We start from the raw sequence: 24,974 nt of genomic DNA, 5'->3' as shown, positions 1-24,974 counted from the left end.
AAGTAAATCAAATACAGTCTACTGATATTTGTATTGGTGCTTTTCCACGGACATAATTGACGTCAAAATAGGAAATTAATTTACGTCACAATGTCCTGTGACGCAACAAAATGTCCTCACGTAGCAGTTCCTTCCTGACATATGAAGGTTCTCCTATCTTTTTGGGAGGATCTTAAAGTTTAAAAAAATGTAAATAAAGGGAAGGTGCATTGTGGGAAATTTAAGTTGTGAAGCATGTATCCATGTTCAGTTTTCTTTAGAAGATGAATGTCAAACCATGACATTGAAATAACATTTTGAAAACTTATCTAATAATTGAAATATTTATAAGCGTTTCATTTAGCTATCAAATTTAGATTGCCATGAAAGAAAAGCCTAATTCAATAAGGACATACGATGCCGAAGGCTTCCGTCGTCGTGCATCATGTTTATGCTTCAGAGACAAAACAGAGCAAGAGGTAGAGTAAACATTTGTATTTAATTTGTCAGTATAAAAATTTCCTAATTAATTAAGTGGCAGACTTTGACATGTTTAACATATAATATTTGCATCAACATTCGGGGGTCATTCATTATAAATAATTAATCATATTTTTTCTTTAAATTCTTATAACTGTTGTTTATATCTTCGGTTTTAAAAGCGCATGTTTGTTTGTTTGATTAGGACATTGATACTGCGCTTAACAGTATCCTTTTAATTATTTTTCACAAAACATGTTCTTCACTTATGACAGCTATGTTAATGTTGACATTATCATTAGTTGTCCTATTTTTTATCCAATGAAATTACATTATTTATTGTTGGTATCTAAAAATAGAAAAACACATGGTAGATAGATATAGATAGTTTATTCTCATAAAACCATGCAAGTACAAAGGTTACAGAGAAGTTAAAAAAATTGTATACATAAAAATAAAAAATGCATTAAAAATGCATAAAATTCAAAATTTCGGATGAGATAACATATAAAAGAATATATATATAGACTTGTATAGTCAAATGTAAAAGCTAAAATTGTATAAAGAAATACTTTCTATAAGTATGTTAAATAAATTATGGTTGTTAAGAAGGTATGGTAGTGTTACTGTTTTATTGTCAACACAATTGTTTTGTCTTTAAACATGTGTGGTTAAGAGCTATAATATGTTATCAGTAAATGTATGGTTTGCAGGTGTTAACATACATGTACATGTAGAAACAGGTGTGAGAAATTTGAAAGGGATCTCTTTGGAGTTGGGTCAGATTTTGTGTAGAAAAAAATTGACAAATCATGGATAGCAGAATAATGTAATATACTATATATATATTAATGAATATATAGATAAATATCACAAACAATTATTGTATTGTTAAACTTATAAAATGACTTATTTAAGATTCAGACTGTAAAAACTGAATATCCAAAATATCCAAAAAGCATGTACAATGTACAATATATTTCTACAATATTCTGCATGTTTAAAGTGCGTTTCCCTCAAGTAAAATGCTACAATGTGTTGAAGGAGACTCAAATTTAATTAAAACAAATATAGGTAAGTAAGTAAGTAAATTTTATTTAGAGTCGGCATATATAAACATAATAACAAGAAAAACATGAGCTCTGGTGAGCTCTTTAACCGACTATCACATAAAAAATCATGCAGCATCATGCAAATACTACCAAATACAAATGAAATAAAAATGAACCATGCAAAATAATGAAAGCAAAACTATTTGATTTGTGAGCCTCCAGAGTCAAAGTTCATGTGGCAAGCGCCTCTATGTGCATTGAAAAGGGGGAATCAGCAAATCACTTGAAGATCATAAAATATAACAGACTAAAAGCATAAAAACAATAAATAAATAAATATAAGCACTAGCATTTAATGGCAGGTATATTCAATAAATGCATTAAAAGCAGAGCAAAAGGCCATTATAAAAAGAAAGGAAGAAATTTCAGCTTTGAGACAGCACTGGGTGGAAACGACATGAACTGCAGTAGCATTTTTGACCCCCACACCAGGAATTTATATAATTCCTAAACTGGTCAAAAGAAGTCATGAGTCTAGCCTCATTAGGAAGTGAGTTCCATACTTGTGCTGCCTCAAATCTAAAGGATCTTTTACCATAACTTGAGGTTCTAGGTCTAGGTACCTCAGCAGTGTTTACATACCTGAAATTATAAGAATTGTTTTTTATTACAACTAAATCTTGAATAAATTGAAGCGCTCGTTCTTGTATTTTTTCTATTTTTCTGGTATTTTGTTCCCCACAGAAATGCCAAGTCAAAGGGCAGTAACTAAAGTTTGACATAATAAAAGAGTAATAAATTGTAAGTTTACTTAGTTTGTTTAGATGTTTCCCAATTCTTTTCAAAACATTTAATTGCCTTGCAGCCTTTTTACAAATATTTGAAATATGTAAATTGAAGTTTAATTTAAAATCAATCGTAACTCCAAGTAGTTTAACCTAATCCTCACATGATATAGAAATACCATTCAAATCAAACACAATCTTTTTATCATGTGTTTTTTTGCCAAGAGAGATAGCTTGAAATTTCTCTGGGTTGGCCTGCATTTTATTGGAAGAAAACCACTGTATTAAATAATTGCTGTCTTCCTCAAGAGCAGAAATTACATCTTGTAAGGAATTTCCAGACTTTGACAAAGTATTGTCATCAGCATAATTATATAAAGAACAATTTTTTACAAAAAAGAACAAATTATTAAATAGGATGGGTCCAAGGATGGAACCTTGTGGTACCCCTTTAAATATGTCAAGCATACCACTTAAATTTTGGTTTACTTTCACACACTGTTTTCTTTTTGTTAAATAACTATATAACATATCAAGTGAGGATTTGGAGAGACCATAAGCTCTTAGTTTCAGTAAGTCATGGGGAGACAGTCATATGCTTTTGACAAGTCCATAAGGATAGCTGCAAGGTATTTATTTTGATCTAAGGCTAATTTCCAATCTTCAATCACTCTTAATAAAGTTGACTGACATCCAAAACCAGATCTAAAAGCTGCCAAAAAAGGACTGAAGATTTTATCAAAGTACTGTACTAATTGTACTTCTATGGCATTTTCAAAATTTTTTGAAATAGCCGGTAATACACTTACCGGTCTATAATTTCCCTTTTCTAATACACTATTCGTTTTGTGAATAGGTGCAACTTGAGCTTCCTTAAGACGGTCAGGGAAGTTCGATGATGATAAAGATAATTTAACAATATCTGTAAGGGGTTTAGCAAAATGCAGTAATTTAGGTGAGATACCATCTATACCAGTGGCTTTTTTAACATTAATTTTACGTATACGTTTTCAACAAAGTCTTGATCAATTGGGGAAAAGGTAAAATTAATTTGATCAAATATCAGTATGCCACCTTCTGTGTGATCAAAAATTATATTTTATTATAATTACAACAGTACAACATGTACAAGTAAAAAGCTCTTGCACAGATATTAAAAATGCCATTGTAAGAGTACAAGCATTGTACATTTATGTTTGAAATATATCCCCCCAAAAAAGATTAAAAAACAGTCAATAAACCCTTGAGATTGAAAGAGCTTTTTTAAACACATATCTCTGTCTGATTATACACTCTTGATTTCACATTAATTGTTCCAAGTATTTTACAGCTTTATCATGTTTATACCCACAGCTTTATTCAGATTTCTATTGAAAATTAAAGTGAGTTTTAAACAGAAGAGAGACTAAAACAACTTTCCTTCAATCAGTAAATTCTAAGTCAGGTTAGTAATTTAAAAAGAAGTTAACATGTTGTCTCTGTTTTGGGTGAAAAGCTACTGTGACAGCTCATGTAAGTATTCTCTGTATTCTGCCTTTAAACCATGTTGATTTCTTAAAAAAAATCAAAGACAACAAATGATTTTGAAAATAGAAAGAGAAATTGCAAGACAAAACAATATATATACATTGTTTCTTAAATACTCAACTGCATTGTTTTAATATATTTTATGCATGTATTAAGCATCTTCTTCAAGCGTTTTTTATACTAGACTTTTCTTAGAAAAATCATAACAGTAATTAGACTGTTTATAGTCTCTCTGACAGGTCCCTAAAAATCATGATTGCCAAATTGAAAAATCTCATTTAGTAGTCTAACAAGTACAATGAAGTAGATAACTTTTTTAGGCTTTTTGTTTAGTTTTGGGGGTTTACGTTATCTTAACCTCTTTTATTATTCATTGATCATCATAAGGCTCTCATAATTCAGTTAGTCTTACATGTAAGTTACAATATACTATGAATACAAGCTATTTACATTTAGGACTACTACTTTTTTTTCTGAAGAACTATTTCAAGTATTATATCTACTTGACAAAGTTCTGTTTACAATGACTTCATTTTCATCCTTTTCAAATGTGTTTTCTCTTGTACAACATGTAGTAATACCTTTTTTTCTGGAAGACTGTCAGCATGTCAATCAGTTATAATCAATTAAATAGCATGTCCTTGATTGTTGTTATATATTGATAGCAGAGTTGCAACAAAGTTTATCTTGGCTTATAATACTTATCCTGAATGCTGTCTGAAGGTCATCTTTTCAGTTTATAAATTAACAATTATATTATATAGGTCACTGTAAGGCCTTCAACAATAAGCAAAGGCCATACTGCATAGTCAGCTTTTAAAGACCCTGGAATCACAAATGTAAAACAATTCAAAAATAGTCTGCTTTACCTCTTGCTGTTTAATGTTTTACATAATGTACTGGTAACTTTTGTGTATAGAATTTGTGACAATTGTGTCATATTTGTCACTTAACATGACAGTTGACCACCTAGCGAGAATACAGTATCTTGTATTTGGCCTAAAAGTTAATTATACAGGTGTCATCCTTACAGTTTTTGTAATTCTGACGAACATGTTACCTCATACATTATTTAGTGCAGAAATGTTTCTTGTCAGTATATTATTAGAGTAGATTTAAAGCTAATATATGGTCAGTTCTCAGGGTCTATGGTTAATCAATAAGACCGATATATATACATGTACTCATGATGAAAACAAAGTAGATAATTTCCTGTAATAGGTATATCACTGCTAGGTTATTGAACCTCCACTTTATGGACTATTTGGTTATAGGATCAACAACATGGCAGAATTAATCGAGATAATACAGCTCACTACCATTAGACATATCTAACTTATATAAGAGGCTATTGCACTTTATTTATTTAAAAGTTTAATATATTTATTCAAGCATACAAGGCTCAGTGTACAACTTCACATAGAAAAGTTGTCTTGTAAATTTTGTCATGTACATGTAGAACACTACATTATATGTATATATATAAAAGTACATATATTAATAAACACATATATAGCAGTTAATATGTCAAGGTATCAAGGTTCCTCCTTCATTGTCCTTTAAACAAATACTTGAAATAATTACCTCAAAAGAAAATTTGACAGTTTATAATTTATTGTAATATAATTGGATATAGAAAAGTCAGACACTTCATTTGTCTTACACGTATGTAAAGTAGATATTCTGGCCTCATTGTTTCAGCAGTATTTTCTTATGGTAGGGTTACTTCAGTTTTGGTCAGTTTCAAATGGGAAGTTATAAAAAAACATGTATAATGTACAGTCACATGAACTTCTGACATGTTTATCTGTTTGAAAAGTTTATATTTTTATTCATAACAGATTCCAATAAAGCTCCTGAATTTATTTGACCATATTAATATGTATATATTTGTATTTGTAATCTGAGAACATTTTTTTTTCTTTGAGTAGGACTCATTGATCTTAGTGGAATTAATTTACAATCTGACTGTTATACAAAATAAAGTTCAGACAGAAAACCAATGTTTTTCATGGTGTTGGACATAATGTTCTTGCGTCTTAAAGATAATATTTTGTAATGTGTCTGAAGAATATAAACAGTACATATATTTACTGTTCCAAGCAGGGGCTAAAATCTCCTGCTGATGTTCATTTGGTGCTGTTCCAAACAGGGGCTAATATCTCCTGCTGATGTGCATTTGGTGCTGTTCCAAGCAGGGGCTAATACATGTATCTCCTGCTGATGTTCATTTGGTGCTGTTCCAAGCAGGGTCTAATATCTCCTGCTGATGTTCATTTGGTGCTGTTCCAAGCAGGGGCTAATATCTTCTGCTGATGTTCATTTGGTGCTGTTCCAAGCAGGGCTAATATCTCCTGCTGATGTTCATTTGATGCTGTTCCAAGCAGGGGCTAATATCTCCTGCTGATGTTCATTTGGTGCTGTTCCAAGCAGGGGCTAATATCTCCTGCTGATGTTCATTTGGTGCTGTTCCAAGCAGGGGCTAATATCTCCTGCTGATGTTCATTTGGTGCTGTTCCAAGCAGGGGCTAATATCTCCTGCTGATGTTCATTTGGTGCTGTTCCAAGCAGGGGCTAATATCTCCTGCTGATGTTCATTTGGTGCTGCTCCAAGCAGGGACAAATTTTTCCTGCTGATGTTCATTTGGTGCTGTTCCAAGCAGGGGCTAATTAGATCTCCTGTTGATGTTCATTTAATTACTTTTAGATCTTGTTAGTAACAAGTAGTAAAGACAGAGAGAAGTATGTTGTTCCTGGTGGTGGCATTGAACCTCAAGAAGAAGCAAAGGCTACAGCTGAAAGAGAGGCTTTAGAAGAAGCTGGAGTAAGGGGAGATCTTGGTCGGTTCATTGGAACATTTGAGGTAAAGTCAAAGTGTATTTAGATCATTTACATAGGTCTACAAATTTCAAATATGTAAGATTAAGTTCTTAGATAGAACAGACCATGATGTTTTAATCATGGAATATTTAAGTAAATTTTTTCAGGCAATTACAATGCTTACTATAAAAAAACACAGATCAAGGTTGAATTTTGGTGGCACCACTTATAATATTCTAGAGTTATGCCCCTTTAGAAATTGAAAAATTGGAAATCAACAAATATAGTATCACTGGGGTAAAGCTGATGACCGTAACTGCATTCACGGACATCCCAAGATGTCGGATGAAAAAATAGGTCAGTTCTGTATTGTCTGTTACAGTGTTTCTATATCATTTTCTTTATAAAGGAGACATTGATATGATGTAAATTTATAAAAGAATCACACGGAATCCACAAATTACTTCCGAGAAATGTGCATGAAACAGGAAATTCGATTTGAAAAATCGCTAAGATGACCGCAAATCACAATCGAGATGACCGTAACAGAATCAGCGATTCATAACAAGGGTGACCTTAATTGGTTAAAAGATGTCCGTAATTTGTAAAGGATGACTGTAATTTTTAAATGATGACCGTAACTTTTAAAGGATGATCGTCAATTCTATGAAATATCCGTATTTGTATAACTACCTTTTTTTGTATCAAAATTAATGATTAATGGTGTTGATATAAAACGTATTCATATGAGAGAATTATCCTATAGGTAGAAGATAATGAGATGTGCTTTAAATACATTGTTCACCATATATCTTTTTTACGGTAGAGGATATCATTTTTAAAATGACCGACAACAAGACATGCACATGAAAATGTGGGGAAAACATGCACCAAAAGCGCGATTAATTGACTCATTACAAGTATAATAAAAAAAAAATTGTGCTGCACAGCCTCCAACTAAAAACCAAAAGATTTTTTTTTATTTCTGAAATTCCTTGTAATGACATATAAAAAATGCACTTTTTTAAAAATGCCAATGGATGTACACCCATTGATATTATGTCGTCTTTGATTGGTCTTCTATTTTGTCTTGCAAGTAAAATAACAGAACCTGTCTTTAAAATACTACGACCAAACTAGTGAAGGTGAGCTCCAGCAAAATAGATCCTTAAAATAGTCTTGAAAGTATAGCGTATCACAAGGGGCAGGGGCGGATTCAGCCATTTTCAAAAAAAGGGGGGGCCCTACCCAGGGTAAGGGGGTTCAAACTACTTGTCCCCATTCAAATGCATTGATCGTTAAATAAAAAGGGGGTTGCAACCCCCTCCCCCCCCTCCCCCCCCCCCCCCCCCCCCCCCCCCCGGATCCGCCACTGAGGGGAGACCTTGTCAATTTGTATATACAGCAATGTGTAGATGAGGCATTCGTGTACTAGGGACACATTCTTGTTTCTTCCAACTTTTTGTTGTATCGCTGTCAATTTGTATTAAAATTTTAACGTCTTTATCACTAAATATTTCATTGTTTACGAGAAATATGCAATTTACTATCATTGTCATAACTCAAAATAAGGCAAATAGTTAGAAAGAAATTGATGAAGCATCTTTATATCCGCTAACCGAGTCCCTATTGAGACAAACACAACAAAAAGCTATGAATACAAACACAGATATTCTTAGAATTGAGGATCATCCTTTAAAAGTTACGATCATCCTTTATAAATTACAGTCATTCTTTACAAATTACGGTCATCCTTTGCAAGTTACGGTCATCTGTTTACCAATCACGGTCATCCTTGTTATATGTTACGGTCATCTTGAAATTTGATAATGATTTACGGTCATCTTAGCGATTTTTTCAAATTGAATTTCCCGTTTCATGAACATTTCTCGGTAGTTATTTGTGATTTCTGTGTGAATCTTTTATAAATTTACATCGTATCAATATTTACTTTGTAAAGAAAATGATACAGAAACACTTTAATAGACAATACAGATACTGACCTAATTTTTATCTGACATCTTGGGATGACCGTGAATGCAGTTACGGTCATCAGCTTTACCCCAGTGAGTATATAGGTCAATAAATATATATACTTTGTATACCATATCTGTACACACAATATTTTATTCTACATTTATTACGTCTATTAACTTTATTGGTATTAAATTTTATTTGTAGGAATCCTTTCAAGTTTCCAAGAGAAATCCTGTAATTATCAATTCCATATGGAATTTGCTTTTAAAAAAACAAAATTAATATGATCTCAGATATGCAGATAGGCTTATCAAAACTTAGCCTCTCGCCTAACTGAATCCAAAGCTTACTAATATGCCTGTTTATTTAACCAAAGAAATATGTTATTGCTTTATTATTGATCAGACACGTACATAGACTGATTTTTTTAGTGAATACTTCCAACCTGATTTAAACCATTAATGTTCCCTTTTTAAAGTAAAAATGTGTATAAAATATTTCTAAGAGAATGTTTGGTGACACATCTGTTGTCATACTTGAAAAATAATTTGTTATTATTATTGTGAATTCATTTCTGATAATTTCTTATGCACTACAATTACACATATGCAAGTCTTGATGACACAATGTAAAAGTAACATGTTATATAATTCTTTTGATTGCACTATTGTAGAATAAAGAGAAGAAACATAGGACAAAGGTATTTGCATTTATAGTAACAGAGTATTTAGATGACTGGGACGACAAAAGATCTATGGGTAAGACACTTGTTTATATAATCGACAAAAAATCCTATTTCTGTTTTCTTTTATATTTTCAGTAACAGTCTTTCATGTTGTGAGGGAATGAACAGGGGTATCCCTGATTCTTACTACCCTCAACCAAATCTCCCACTGCCCCTTTATTATTTTGTCCCCCTTATCATTGTCAAACCCATCTATTTTTGTCATCTTCAGGATGAGCTTCAAAAATTGACATCATTATTCATATCTTATCCTGTAATAATAAGAATTAAAGACAAATCTCAGTAAAATTGTGTTGTGTATATTACCAAGTTTTTCTCAAGAAAGGATGGGACTGCCCCCCACCCCAAGGGCCCTCCTGGATCTGCCTATAGATGTTTGGGATCATTACATGAAAGTTAAGGTTTGTAAAAGGTATTAAGTTTGGTTGAGACTGTAAAATAAGATATTAGGTCTAAAACGCAGATTGACAGTCAATTTGATTTATTTAAGCAAGTTTAAGATTGAAATTGCAAGTAAACACACCACAGCACACACTTGGATATTTAGTTATTGATATGATTTGAGTTGAAGTGGTGGTGTAATAATATTGATATGATTTATAACCTTTACTGATTTCTCAAGATTGTTTGTTCATAACTGCATGTGCACTTGAAGTGAAGATAATTATGTTGCCTTCGGTGTGTACAAATATTTTTGTCTACAGTGTAGATATATATATGTTTGTAACATTTGACTTAATCATGCTAATAGATAATTAATATTATTATAAAGAGAGATTATCCAAAGGGGAAAAGAAGGATAGTATTTTTTGAAAAATATACATCATCATCATGTATTTTTATCATTAAGATGCATGTTTTTGCTCCCAGCCCAATGATTTATAATATCACAATGTACAGGGGCAGATCCATGCTTTGAAAAAGGGTGGGATGCTTGTCTCGCCAGGATTCAAACTCTTGCTTTAGGGATATCAAAATAACACTGCCAGTGCCCTATATCCAGTGATCTAGACTATATATTTAGTGAGGTAAAAACAATTTAATGATAAAATGTTAAAGGATGATAACTTTCTGTATTTTTACATGAAGGTATAAATAGTAGAATGTCAAATGTATCATGTAGGTTGTCAATGGGTCAGTTATTTTCATCTTTGTTTAGATATCTGTATACTTGCTGTTTTATCCCTTTGAACAAAATTGTATATGGGATTACTTAATTATAAATAGATGAATGAGTTATGATTTTAGTATGAAATATATTTATGGATTGTGATTTTCAGGACTTCAATGTTTCTTTAAATCACAACCACATGTCTCTTACAGTGAGACAGCTTTGTGATGATTTTTTTTAAAAATAAGTTCATTCCCATGCCCCAATGCATTTATTTCTGGAGAAGCCTCAAGTTACTTTCCTTAAATTTGTCATTTTTGCCTCATGTATAACCTTTATCAGTATATCAAAATAATCTTATCTTCTTTTTCATCAGTTTTTTAATAATTTGTTTAGAAGAATGTGCAAAAGTTTTTTTCAATGATTGGATAAAAAATACTGATACTATTATTTATATTGGCTTTACTTAGACAAAATGTAAATTTTAGATAGCTTGATTTGAGTTTGAAACAAGCAATTTAAAAATAACGAAACAATTAAATTAGGTTCCCTGAAAAAAGCATAGTTTTCTTCAAACGTGTAAGATTGGTTTCATGAACAAACATAGGATCTTCAGTATAATTAGGGCCCCGCCGACGGCGGGTCGCCCTATAGTGATCAGTCTGTCCGTCCGTCTGTCTGTCCGTCCGTCTGTCCGTCCGTCCGTCTGTCCGTCCGTCCGTCTGTCCGTCCGTAACACTTTCGTGTCCGCTCCATATCTAGAGAACCGTTATGATTTCATACTTAATACTTAACATGATTATTAACCAACACCAGAGGGTGTGTCATGTTGTATGTACAACTTCCTAGGTCAAAGGTCAAGGTCAAAAACTTTGGTTTCAGTTGACAACCCCGTGTCCTGTGGTGAAGATCGTGTCCGCTCCATATCTAGATAACCATTATGATTTCAAAGTTTATACTTGACATCCATTTTAACAACCACCAGAGGGTGTGTCATGATGTATGTACAACTTCCTAGGTCAAAGGTCAAGGTCAAAAACTTTGGTTTCGAGTTGACAATCCTGTGTCCTGTGGTGAAGATCGTGTCCGCTCCATATCTAGATAATCGTTATGATTTCAAAGTATATACTTGTCATACATTTTAACCACCACCAGAGGGCGTGTCATGATGTATGTACAACTTCCTAGGTCAAAGGTCAACGTCAAAAAAACTTTGGTTTCAGTTGACAACCCTATGTCCTGTGGTGAAGATTGTGTCCGCTCTATATCTTGAGAACCGTTATGATTTCAAATATTATACTTGACATCCATTTTAACCAACACCAGAGGGTGTGTCATGATGTATGTACCACTTCCTAGGTCAAAGGTCTGTCTGTCTGTTGGTCTGTCCATTGCTAACAAATTTGATCCACATTATATTTTGAGAGGACAGCTGTTATTATTTCATACTTTATACCTGACAAACATTTTCAACTTAACATATATATTAACCAACACAAGAGAATGTGTCATAATGTATGCATCCTAGGTCTAAGATCAGTCTGTCGGTCTGTCCATCCGTTCGTTGTTCGTAACAAATTGTGTCTGCTCTACCTCTCGAGAACCATTAATATTTCATACTTTATACTTGGTGGGTCATAATATATTGAAGGCATAATTCTAAAAATATGTGACAAATATCAATTGGGCAGCACCTTTAAACATATTGTTCAAACATCAATCCATATATCCAGAAGTCACCTTAGAGTAGTAAACAATGAGTTCACATCATGCAGTCATATCACTATTATACTATGAAAGTAAGATGAGAATATTTATCAGTTTTAACTTAAAATCTTAGATCAAAATCACACATGAGACTATGTAATAACTTCAAATAATGCTTCATATCAGATTATCCATACAACTTATTTACCCCACGTTATTGACAGCGGGGCCCACAGAGATGGCTCCCATCTCAATGATATCTAGTTTTGTTTTCAAGTTATTTTCAGAGGAATATAAAGCGAACAAAGACAGATTTGAATTCCAGAAATCTAATTATCTTTGTGCATGTTAGGCATACTACACAATCAGGTTTAAAATTTGCTATCATTACAGCACAGCTAGGAAAAATGATAAAATTGTAGTATGGAAAAGACAATTCCAGTGATAATTTACCTAAAAGCTCAGCAGTGATCATTATCTCTATTTAAATATCCAAAGAAATGATGTAAAATACCTGGAATACTGCTTTCCAAGATTTACCATGCAATGTAAATTATGCAATAATGAATATGAAAAAAAAAAAGATTAGAAAATTTAGAGTATCTACATCTGAATTAATTTAATTGATAATTTACCTAATGATAACCTCCAGATCATTATTGATATTGCTGACTCAGTAAAACAAGATAGAACAGTATACAAACATAACGTGTTGCCAAAATGGTTTTATAAAATGGCATTCACAGGTAATGTAAGTTTTCATTTCAAACAGGTGCACTAGGTGTATATAAACATATGTTATAAACAAGCGGTCATATTTATGTAAGCAATTCATTGATTTACAGAACTTACAAAATAACATCATTTGTTTTATATCATTAGTGATGCATGTCAATAGCTATATGCAATTAATTTTATAAATACCAGTTTGAAATTACCAAACTTTTACAGCTGAATATTGATTTACTACAAAACTGTCAGATTTGTTTTTTTTTTTTTTACGTGCTTGTGATTTGTGGTCATTAAAATGATACACTGGGTATTTTTTGTCTTCTATTTATATACGACCACAAAAAATTTTGCATTCGTATAATGGTATGATGTTGTTGTCTGCATCTGCTCTGTCGTCTGAAGAAACATTTGGTGTCCAGACAATAACTTTAGTTTAAGTGAATGAGTCTCTATGAAATTTTATAAAAAGGTTCACTACCTCAAAAGGAAGGTTGGGATTGATTTTGGGGATGATGGTCCCTACTTTAAGAAAAAGGGGCCCAAAATAAGCATTTTTCTACTTTCAGAATATCAACTTGTGTATAAGCATTTCAATTGCTCTGAAATTGTACAGTCAATGTTTAATACTACAGGTAGAAGGTTTGAATCGATTGTAGAGGTTATGGTCCCAAGTGTGTAGGAATTTGGGGCCAAAAAAGGGGCCAAAATAATCATTTTTTTTAGTTTAAGTGTATAAATCTCACTGAAATTATACCACAAGCTTCCATACTACAAAGGGATGGGGATGGTGGTGGTGGTGGGGGTTATGGTTCAAATCATCAAGCAACTAGGGACAAACAAGGGGGATAACAAGGTTTTTTTTGATTACAGGACAATTTCGAAAATTTAAAAGCAGTGAAGGGGAGGTAATCCAATTAAGATTTAAAGAACACTGTTATTTATATGTTTTATTACTTGATTACCTTCCTTACACTGCTTGAAAATTATGTATCAAGAAATGATGATTGTCTTGAGATGTGTAGCTGTAAATTTATTTTTAGAGGTTACTGTTTATTTATATTAATTTTATCCATGACTGCATGTATGTCATTTTATATTTTAATATTTTATGATGTATTTAAATGAGTAGTTATTGTTGCCAACTCCATTAGTAATTTGAATTGAGATTATTTTTTTACTAAGGAAACGGGGGAGATGAAAAAAATGTTTTAGGAGTGTCATTTCACATTTCAGAAATTAAAAATAATTTTTCTACAAATATTGCTCAATAGCAAAAAAAATAATTTTTAAGTTCATTAGACCACATTCATTCTGTGTTAGAAATGAACATATGACATAAAAAAGTGAAATATTGGCAAAAATCATTATTGTTTTAATTTTAAAATTGAGAATGGAAATAGGGAATGTGTCAAAGAGACAACAATGCGACCATAGAACAGACAAAAACATGGTAAATTTATATCCTAAAAGTTAGGACAAAATGATATTGACTACATTGTACAAGAGTATTAGAGAATATTTATGTTTAACCAAATGTTATATATACCATTATATATTCAATTTTCATTGATTATATAGGAAATCCCTGAAGCATGACTAGAGCGTGCCCCCCCTAGGTCAGTCAGAGGGCCCCCACTTACGAAAGTTCTGGATCCGCCACTGGTTTCTGATGACTGTTATAGTTAATATTATTTGTATATTCTAAAACTATTGCCAGATCTACATTTGAAACACCCTAAATACTGATTTTATAATCCAAAGAATTTTTTTTTTGTATGTTAAATGAATTTGAAATTTTATATCAATGCATTTAAATAATTGTATGTGAAAGGTAAACAATTCTCTTCAATGGTTTCAAAAAGATATACTACCCTTCAATTGGGTTTTAGATTTAAAATTTTACTCATAGTCTCTTGACATGAAAAAGGTTTTGAAGTTGATCATTATATTAATCTGTGGGTAAATGACTGCAATTGTGTGACTTTGAAATCCATAGCTCAAGATATGGTATAATAACTTTTTGATATTCAGATCATCAAATAGAAAATGATTTTGTATTTTCTTCTTCATGTTTACTGAATAGATATATGCAAAGCTTGTTCTGGAGTTTTTTTGCCTCCTTGCAGAACTTGAAAATGATGTCAGATCCATGGTAGTTTAAAATTCAAATATCCATGCCATTTGAACTCCGGTAGATACTTGTCATGCTTGTGTCATTGGCAATGATTCCATACCACATCTCCTTATTTTTATAACAGATTTATCTTGTTTGTCTAGCTTTAGAATGCTTTTAGAGCTTGACAATCACATATATAGTATAGGGACTTCTGTTGATCTGTAAATGTTATTTTTGGTTTTTAGGTTGCTGTCTCATGAATCTACATTTAACATTACTTTTTGTTAATGCACCAGTACATAGTTTATTGGTGATAGTTCAATTGTATAGTATGTCCTATATTTCCCCATATCCTGTATTTCACAGAAAAAAACATGGAAAAGGAAGGCCAATATCCACTTTTAGTTTAATATAGTTAACAATATAACCCCAAAATAACAATTATCCAGAATGAAACAGGAAGATAACATTTACTCTAGTACACATATGGTGCATTCTAAACCTAATTGTTATGTTAAGGTATTTATATGTCTTGACTAAAAACAGGGGAACTATTTAATGTGAAACATTACCACTCAAATTGTGAATGGCAAGACAATATAGTTATGGATGGAGCAACATAATGTAACTTAATTCCCCATGTCCTAATCAATTTCCATGAAGCATTAGCTTTTGATTCATAGTGAAATCAATATCCCTACCACTGACTATGCCATATTAAAGTAACATTGCTCAACTCTTCCCTATAAAGTTACAGACATATATACAGAATTGATAAATATGTGTTATATTTTCAAGACTTGTCTGTATTAATTACTACAATAATATGTTGTATTAGATAAACAACAAATTACAGATGCTAGTGTTTGATATGTATATACCAAATTTATAGCTAATATGTTGTTGCCCCGTATTGATTTTCTAAACACATTTATAGTAATCTGATTCCAAGTACAAAATTTCATATAAAACCTCATTTGATGCATTAATGTAATAGCTAATGTGTTTTATTGAAAAGTTAACTGTTTTATATTACCTTTGTAGTCTTGTTTCATTAAGGATGTTTGCAATAATAGTTCTCTGTACGGCCTTCAACAATGAGAAACCTTCTTTTTTAAATCTTGATTTTACATCATGACATCCAGGATTAGAAAGATTAATGTAAATATTGTAAAAATATTTTTGATTTTCAAATCTACTTTCTAATATCTGTCTGTCTGGCAGGTTTCATCTGACCTTGACCTCATTTTCATGGTTCATTAACAATGTTACATATTTTTGGGTTTTGGTCAGTTATTCAATTATAATTATAAGCAATAGGTGTTAGGAATATATATATCTGACCTAAGTTTCTGTGATGTTTTTATTTAAATCTGTATCTTCAAGACTTTCAACATAATATCAATAGTTAGTAAAGCAGGCGATAATAACTTGTTGTTCGGTGTGAGCCAAGGCTCTGTGTTGAAGACTGTACCTTGACCTATTATGGGTGCTTTTTATAAATTGTTACTTGGATGGAAAGTTGTCTCTTGGCACTCATACCACATCTTCTTATATCTATATAAGACATTTCAGCATGTGCACTCTTGTTGGAGTTATGCAACATGATCTGAAAATGGCACTTTTTCCTTTCTGTACAAGATGACAAATTTAATTTAATTGAGTTTAATTTTGATATTGACAAGTTTTACTTTTGTAATTCAGAAGTTGTATTCCTAGATTGATTTGAAACTGACATTTTAAATTATTTATGTGCTATAAGTTGAGTACCTTTCAAAAAAGGTTTTTAAAATTTGAATATTTTGTTACTGATTTCAAAATTGATGTCAAGTGTGATATTGACAAATTTCACTTTTGCAATGCAGGAGATATGCATGGCTCCTAATTGCATTAACAGTGACACTTATAGTATGTAATAAAAAGCTAGCTTAATTGCTGTCATTTTGACAGCCTCTTGTGTCTATTAAAGTTGTTATTGTATTTATGATAAATGATGTACACATTTATATTAATCTTTGTTACAATTACTTTATCATTTCTGTAATAGATTTGATGGTATCACCAGAAGAACTTGTATTCTGTGATGTAGAAATATTGTCTAACACATGTTTTAGCATTCCAAAGTCATTCACCAACAGAGATAGGAACAATTAAAAACAAAGACATGTCTTCATTGATGTAGATAAAAGATTCAATCCTGTAGTTTTCATCACATAATCCTTTTAAAATTATAACTGACACACTATATTGTAAAAGCAAAAACTATTACAGTCTTGGTTATTTGTGTAAACAAAATTAGACAAATTTTCACTTTTTGAGTTGTTTCTAGTAAAGAGATAATGTGAAAAAAGAAAAAAAAATGTTGACTGCCTAGTATATCCATATACTGAAATGAAAAATAAAAAAATGTACAGAAATGTATAAGTTTCTATACATTTATTTTGTACTGTGTTAATGGCTTCAACCTTTGTTTAAGCTGATGAGTAATTTAAGACGGAAGATGTAAGCTATAATGTTTCATATGGTGTTGTTCTGACTATTGTTTTCTATAAGGCCTTTGACAGTGGAGGAGGAGTTATATATAGTTACCTAACTAATGAAAGTTATATATTTTTCAAATTTTGTTGTTGTTCCTGTGGTTTGAGTCTCTTTACACATTGTATAATATATACATATATATATATATATAGCAAAAGTAAATAAACACGGTGTACAGAATGTATATAATAATATTTCGTCAAGGACATTGTTAAAACGTCGCCTGAAGATTGCCAGAAGGCATGAAAGCGCTAGTGACAATATTTTAACGAACTGTTATTATTTGATGTGAAATGTAGTTTGCAAATTTAAAAATATTATTATATATATATATATATTTATACCCTTCTACAACGAAATTTGTTTTACATGCACACGTATAAAAATTGCGGTTTTTATCCAACGCAATCATAGGTTTGAACATAGTTTTCAATTTAGACTTGTTTATATTTTTTCGTTTGGGCTTGTATCATATTTTCCCTCCGGTTTATATGATCTGTTCATCCTATTGACTCTTAAAATTCAAGAGTCTATCTAAAAATGAGGGTACATTACATATGGCCTTCCAAATACCATTTCGATCCCTAACATCACTGAAGAGACATTTATTGTCGAAATCCGGATCTGGTGTACAAAAAAATATTAACACCTTACGTTTGTGGCATAACATCTTAGCCACTAGTTAATTGTTTTCTGTTCAGTATTAAAGTTCAGTCTTCACGCTGAATGGCAGCCCAGGCAGCCCAGGCTTGTAAAATTTCTCTCGGGCCTGTTAAAATCATATCTACAGGCCAATAGAATCTAATTAAATTTTTTCAAAAATTGAGCTCCGGGCCTCTAGATTTAACAGTTCATCGTGAAGACTAAAAGTTATATTAAGATCCATTTTGTTACATCTTGTGATCAATTTTATTTGGCAATCGCCAATGGCAGTCAGCAGTGTTAAAGAACATCAGTTGTTCGACCTGTTAGTCAAATGCGTTTTGTTTAAATATATTTTTTCACTTTTTTGGTCTTTTGGAAAATGTTGTTGGTGCTGTATATAGACCCTTCTACAACGAAATTTGTTTTACATGCACACGTATAAAAATTGCCGTTTTTATCCATCGCAATCATAGGTTTGAACGTAGTTTTCAATTTAGACTTGTTTATATATATATAGAGAGAGAGTGTTTTATTTATCTAGAGCTGAAAATGACTGTTTAAGTCAAGCAAACAAACTAGGAGACATAATGATATTCATTTATTATTTGATCTTTTCAGGGAGATCAAGACAATGGTTTTCATTCGAAGAAGCAAAGAAAAGACTGACACATAAACCGATACAAGTGACTTATTTAGAACGTCTGGACAAACCAGAAAGAATCACATGACATGGTATGAAGGTCTAGCTTATTACCATATCAGATCATAATTTGAAGTATTCATGTAAAGATGTGCCAATTAATGAACAGATGAAATCTTCATAGGTTTAAAGGATGAAAGGAAGCCAATCAAAAGATCAAAGCACTTTTAAAATGACCGCCAAATTTAGGACAAATTGAATTATGTTGTTTTTTAGGTTGCAATTTATCATTAATTGAATATTGTATTATAGGAATAGATGGAATTTTCATATTTTTTAGCATTAATTGTACTTATAGAAGGCTGCTATACATTTAACTGTGAAATATATAGTATGCAGAAAGGTTGTAATCAGTTTTTTATTATTTTGTAAAACATCAGTAAATGTGTTTTTACATATTGAATTGTGTACTGATTCAATCTACTAAAAAAAAATTATTTTATCATATTTGAGCAAGCTTTGTGAATGATATGGTTGATACTTCCAATGATGGCCATGTTCATTGTTGGCCTCATGAATTAGACAAGATGGCTCAATGAACATAATTCAATTAATTGTATACCTCGATACTTAGATTCCTGAAAAAGAAATTATGAAAATAGCCAAAAAATAATTAAATTTGCCCTATAAAGAATAACTTTTAAATAAGGAACTAATGTGTCTTGTTGGCTCATTTTTAGATTTCATGCAAAACTTTTTAAATGAAAGTGAATGTTTGCTACCTATGCATATGTCTATCATACCATCATTCTAAACCAACCTAGTATTGTCTAAATTTTGTTCATTATACAAGCAGATATTGTCTTATATTTTGGTGTTGAAAAATGATGAAATACAGATTTTGCATTAACTTTCAGTAGTGCCCTTAAAACTTTTCATGAAAATTTTATTTGTCCAAAATTGAGACCCTTCGAAATATTTTTTTTATGGAATTGCATTGTAAGCACTCTCTGTACATAAGTTCTCTGTAAAACAACAAATTGCCTTTCAAAGAGAGAAAACTTCTGCTGGAATAATAAGAATTTAAGGAATGGTTTTCCAAAATTAAATATGAGGTATGGTTTGTTACAGACTGACTAAAGCCAGCCCCTATTATCAGATTGTATTGTTTAGATAATGTAAATTGTGTTTAAGAATACAAAATGTTCAATGCATTATTCTGTCTAGTCATACATTTACTAACCTTTTAGGAAACATAATCATAATGAGCGAAAAATGAATAACCTCCAAAAGATACAAACTTAATTGTTTTCTGTTAGAAATTCTCTATTGCAAATCTTATCCATTTTAAACATTTAACATTATATTCATAGGTTAGAATAAACTTTGTACTACATTTAAGTAAAAAATCAGTACAAATAATATATCTTATCAGCAATTGCATTTTTTTGTAGATATATTATTATCTTAGCAGTAACACAAGAAACAATAAAAAAAATTCAAATAAAAGGTCCCTTTTTAGCTCACCTGGCCGAAAGGCCAAGTGAGCTTTTCTCATCACTTGGCGTCCGGCGTCCGTCGTCGTCGTCCGTTGTCGTCGTCGTCCTGCGTTAACTTTTACAAAAATCTTCTCCTCTGAAACTACTGGGCCAAATTTAACCAAACTTGGCCACAATCATCATTGGGGTATCTAGTTTAAAAAATGTGTCCGGTGACTCGGCCAACCAACCAAGATGGCCGCCATGGCTAAAAATAGAACATAGGGGTAAAATGCAGTTTTTGGCTTATAACTCAAAAACCAAAGCATTAAGAGCAAATCTGAATGGGGTAATATTGTTCATCAGGTCAAGATCTATCTGCCCTGAAATTTTCAGATGAATCGGACGTTTCGTTGTTGGGTTGCTGCCCCTGAAATGGTAATTTTAAGGAAATTTTGCTGTTTTTGGTTATTATCGTGAATATTATTATAGATAGAGATAAACTGTAAACAGCAATAATGTTCAGCAAAGTAAGATCTACAAATAAGTCAACATGACCAAAATGGTCAGTTGACCACTTTAGGAGTTATTGCCCTTTATAGTCAATTTTTAACCATTTTTCGTAAATCTTAGTAATCTTTTAGAAAAATCTTCTCCTCTGAAACTACTGGGCCAAATTTAACCAAACTTGGCCATAATCATCATTGGGGTATCTAGTTTAAAAAATGTGTCCGGTGACCCGCCCAACAAACCAAGATGGCCGCCATGGCTAAAAATAGAATATAGGGGTAAAATGCAGTTTTTGGCTTAAAACTCAAAAACCAAAGCATTAAGAGCAAATTTGACAGGTAGTAAAATTGTTGATCAGGTCACGATCTATCTGCCCTGGAATTTTCAGATGAATCGGATAATAGGTTGATAGGTTGCTGCCCCTGAATTGGTAATTTTGAGGAAATTTTGCTGTTTTTTTTGTTATTATCTTGAATATTATTATAGATAGAGATAAACTGTAAACAGCAATAATGTACAGCAAAGTAAGAACTAAAAATAAGTCAGTATTACCAAAATAGTCAATTGACCCCCTAAGGAGTTATTGCCCTTCATAGTCAATTTTTAACAATTTTCTTAAAATTTGAAGATTTTCAATAACATTTTCCACAGAAAGTACTGTTATAGATAGAGATAATTGTAAGCAGCAAGAATGTTTAGTAAAGTAAGATCTACAAACATCACCATCACCAAAACACAATTTTGTCATGAATCCATCTGTGTCCATTGTTTAAAATTCACATAGACCAAGCTGAGCGACAGGCTCTTTAGAGCCTCTAGTTGTAAATCTGAGTAATCCTTTACAAAAATCTTCTCCTCTGAAACTACTGGGCCAAATTAAACCAAACTTGGCCACAATCATCATTGGGGTTCTAGTTTAAAAATTGTGTCCAGTGACCCGGTCAACCAACAAAGATGGCCGCCATGGCTAAAAATAGATAATAGGGGTAAAATGCAGTTTTTGGCTTATAACTCAAAAACCAAAGCATTAAGAGCAAATCTGACATGGAGTTAAATTGTTTATCAGGTCAAGATCTATCTGCTTTGAAAATTTCAGATGAATCGAACAACCCGTTGTAGGGTTGCTGCCCCTGAATTGGTAATTTTAAGGAAATTTTGCTGTTTTTGGTTATTATCTTGAATAATATTATAGATAGAGATAAACAGTGAACAGCCATTATGTTCAGCAAAGTAAGACTTACAAATTAGTCAACACGACTGAAATTGTCAGTTGACCCCTGTAGGAGTTATTGCCCTTTATAGTCAATTTTTAACCATTTTTCGTAAATCTTAGTAATCTTTTAGAAAAATCTTCTCCTCTGAAACTACTTGGCCACAATCATCATTGGGGTATCTAGTTTAAAAATTGTGTCCGATGACCCGCCAAACCAACCAAGATGGCCGCCATGGCTAAAAATAGATAATAGGGGTAAATTGCAGTTTTTGGCTTATAACTAAAAAATTAAAGCATTTAGAGAAAATCTGAAATGGGGTTCAATTGTTTATCAGGTCAAGATCTATCTGCCCTGAAAATTTGAGATGAATCGAACAACCAGTTGTTGGGTTGCTGCCTCTGAATTTGTAATTTTAAGGAAATTTTGCTGTTTTTGGTTATAATCTTGAATAATATTATAGATAGAGATAAACAGTGAACAGCAATAATGTTCAGCAAAGTAAGATTTACAAATAAGTCAACACGACCGATATGGTCAGTTGACCCCGTCAGGAGTTATTGCCCTTTATAGTAAATTTTTTACATTTTTCATAAATTTTTGTAGATTTTTAGAAAATATTTTCCACTGTAATTACTGGGCCAAGTTCATTATAGATAGAGATAATTGTAGCAACAAGAATGTTCGGTAAAGTAAGATCTATAAACACATCACCATCATCAAAACACAATTTTGTTATGAATTTATCTGTGTCCATTGTTTAATATGCACATAGACCAAGGTGAGCGACACAGGCTCTTGAGAGCCTCTAGTTGGTACTTTTTGCAGAATTTGTTTTAAACTTGTAAAAAGTATTCTGAATTTTAGAATAGTGGCTGCTATAAAATGAAATACTTTTTTTTCTGAGAAAGAACAGTATGACTTTTGGGCAGGTTTGTGCGAAATACCTTTTCCTGCAACATTTAACTAACATTGAACCAGGAAACTTCTTAGGTTTAGTGCTGGTTTAAAAACTGACATTAATTGTTTACTGTAAATGTACATTTATTTTGACCTTATTTATAGACATTTTTTTCTTTGTATATTTTCTTATTTTCAGGGAAAAGAATAACATATATGATGTTATTGTACTATTATTATAAAAGAGTAAAGGGTTTCCACAATGCAAGTGACTACCTTGTCCTAATTGATTAGATTAGTTGTTGTAATTACTTTGATTACTTTGTTGTAATAACTTTGATTACTTTGTTGTAATAACTTTGATTTTGTTGTAATTACTTGAATTACTTTGTTGTAATTACTTGGATTACTTTGTTGTCATTATTTTGATTATTTTTGTTGTATATTTTAACATGTGCCAAAATTATTATCATTATTTGTTGTAAGGTCGACAGTGCTAATTAAAGTTATTATTTGTAAAAAAGTGCTAGGGATTGTAAATTATCGGGGGGGGGGGGGGAATGTTAATATGACTTTATAAAGCTTTATATATTGTCTTCACTGAAGCTAAGGTAATCTACTACTAGTGATGTTATTTATTCTGCACCATAAAAGTGTCATTAATATCAAATTTGAACTGTAAATGGATTTGATGCCACCTTTATCTTTATATTGAAAATAAAAAACCTACTGCCATGTTTTCATCTGTTTATAAAGACAAAGCAATGAGACAAGGTATGCTTAGACTAATCACAAGAAAGAATTGCATGATTGTTGATTACACCTGTTCATTCCACACACATAAGTATTACCTTAGTCCTGAATATCCACGAAATTGTTGGCGCTAGACTTTTAGCAAGCAAAACCAGTCTTTGAACCATAAGTATTACAACTTTTTATGCCCCATTTATAGGCATTATGTTTTCTGGTCTGTGCGTCCATTCGTTCGTCTGTCCGTCCATTCATCCCGCTTCAGGTTAAAGTTTTTGGTCGTGGCAGTTTTTGATGAAAACTTCGAACTTAGTAAATATGTTCCCTATTATATGATCTTTCTAATTTTAATGCCAAATTATTGATTTTATACCATTTTCACGGTCCACTGAACATAGAAAATGATAGTGTGGATGGGGCATCCATGTACTTGGGACACATTCTTGTTTATGAAATGATACACATAAGTTAGATTCTTCTTTTTTCATCTCAAAATTGACATACCGGTATACAAATCATAAAGTTATAATGCCAATCAATATGTATTTGTTACTTGATCAAATTTCATTCTATACCCAAAAGATGCATCTGTTTATTTCTTAAAATAGAAGGTGAAACACATTAAAAGTAGAAAATCTGTTATATGAGAAATTTCCCTATCATTAGGTATTTTAAAATTTGTAGTTTCAGTGTGCTATGAAATTTCAGAAAAGTGTCACAATTAGTAGGAATATATCACTTGTTTTTGTATTCAGTGAAAGGTTATTTAATAAGATACATTATCTTTTTATCTTTGTTAAATGTGTTGTGTGGTTACAAGTTTTTATTATAAAGAAATGATTAAATATCGACTGTTATTACCCTAATAAAAATATTGACCTTCAGCAAGATAGGTGGGCTGACTTTTTTCATCAAATTTAGGTCTGCAAGATTCTATTTGTTAACAACTGTGTGGCTAGAGTGTAGCCAGAAAGTAACCTTTAAAAAAGACATGTGTAAACCAGGTTGTAGCCCAAAGGTTTTCTTTAACTGTAATAATTTTAGAACTATTAAAGTTTGTGCTTTGGTGACAGTAACAAAAACTACAATACTTGAGTAATACTGATGTTTCTTGTGTTAGAGTTTAAGGTTTATAAGACATAATAGTTCTTAGGGTAAATAAAATCCCAGTGTGCTTTATAGTGTTTGCATTCCACTTTGTAATTTAATTAAGTCAATTTTTATTTGTAATTGTCACCTAACTATATTACCAATAAAATTTAATTTTTGTA

At 31.6% G+C, this 24,974-nt stretch overlaps 1 protein-coding gene across 2 annotated transcripts; it reads left to right on the top strand.

Moving 5' to 3' along the window:
• Positions 1–205: 205 nt before the first annotated feature.
• Positions 206–24,974, top strand: LOC143055140 (diphosphoinositol polyphosphate phosphohydrolase 1-like). Of its 2 annotated transcripts, XM_076228285.1 has the most exons (5): positions 206–458; positions 6,531–6,686; positions 8,825–8,854; positions 9,294–9,378; positions 18,833–24,974. In XM_076228285.1, the coding sequence occupies exons 1-5, from the start codon at positions 363–365 to the stop codon at positions 18,940–18,942; spliced, it is 477 nt and encodes a 158-aa protein (XP_076084400.1). In that variant the 5' UTR covers positions 206–362; the 3' UTR covers positions 18,943–24,974. The 2 variants fall into 2 exon arrangements, with proteins under 2 accessions (XP_076084400.1, XP_076084406.1); XM_076228291.1 differs by lacking the exon at positions 8,825–8,854 and having other exon boundaries at positions 209–458.

This window comes from Mytilus galloprovincialis, chromosome 1 (assembly GCF_965363235.1).
Source record: "Mytilus galloprovincialis chromosome 1, xbMytGall1.hap1.1, whole genome shotgun sequence".
Lineage (NCBI taxonomy): Eukaryota > Metazoa > Mollusca > Bivalvia > Mytilida > Mytilidae > Mytilus > Mytilus galloprovincialis.
The sequence above is the reverse complement of the archived record's forward strand: the minus strand, read 5'-3'. Positions and strand labels throughout refer to the sequence as shown.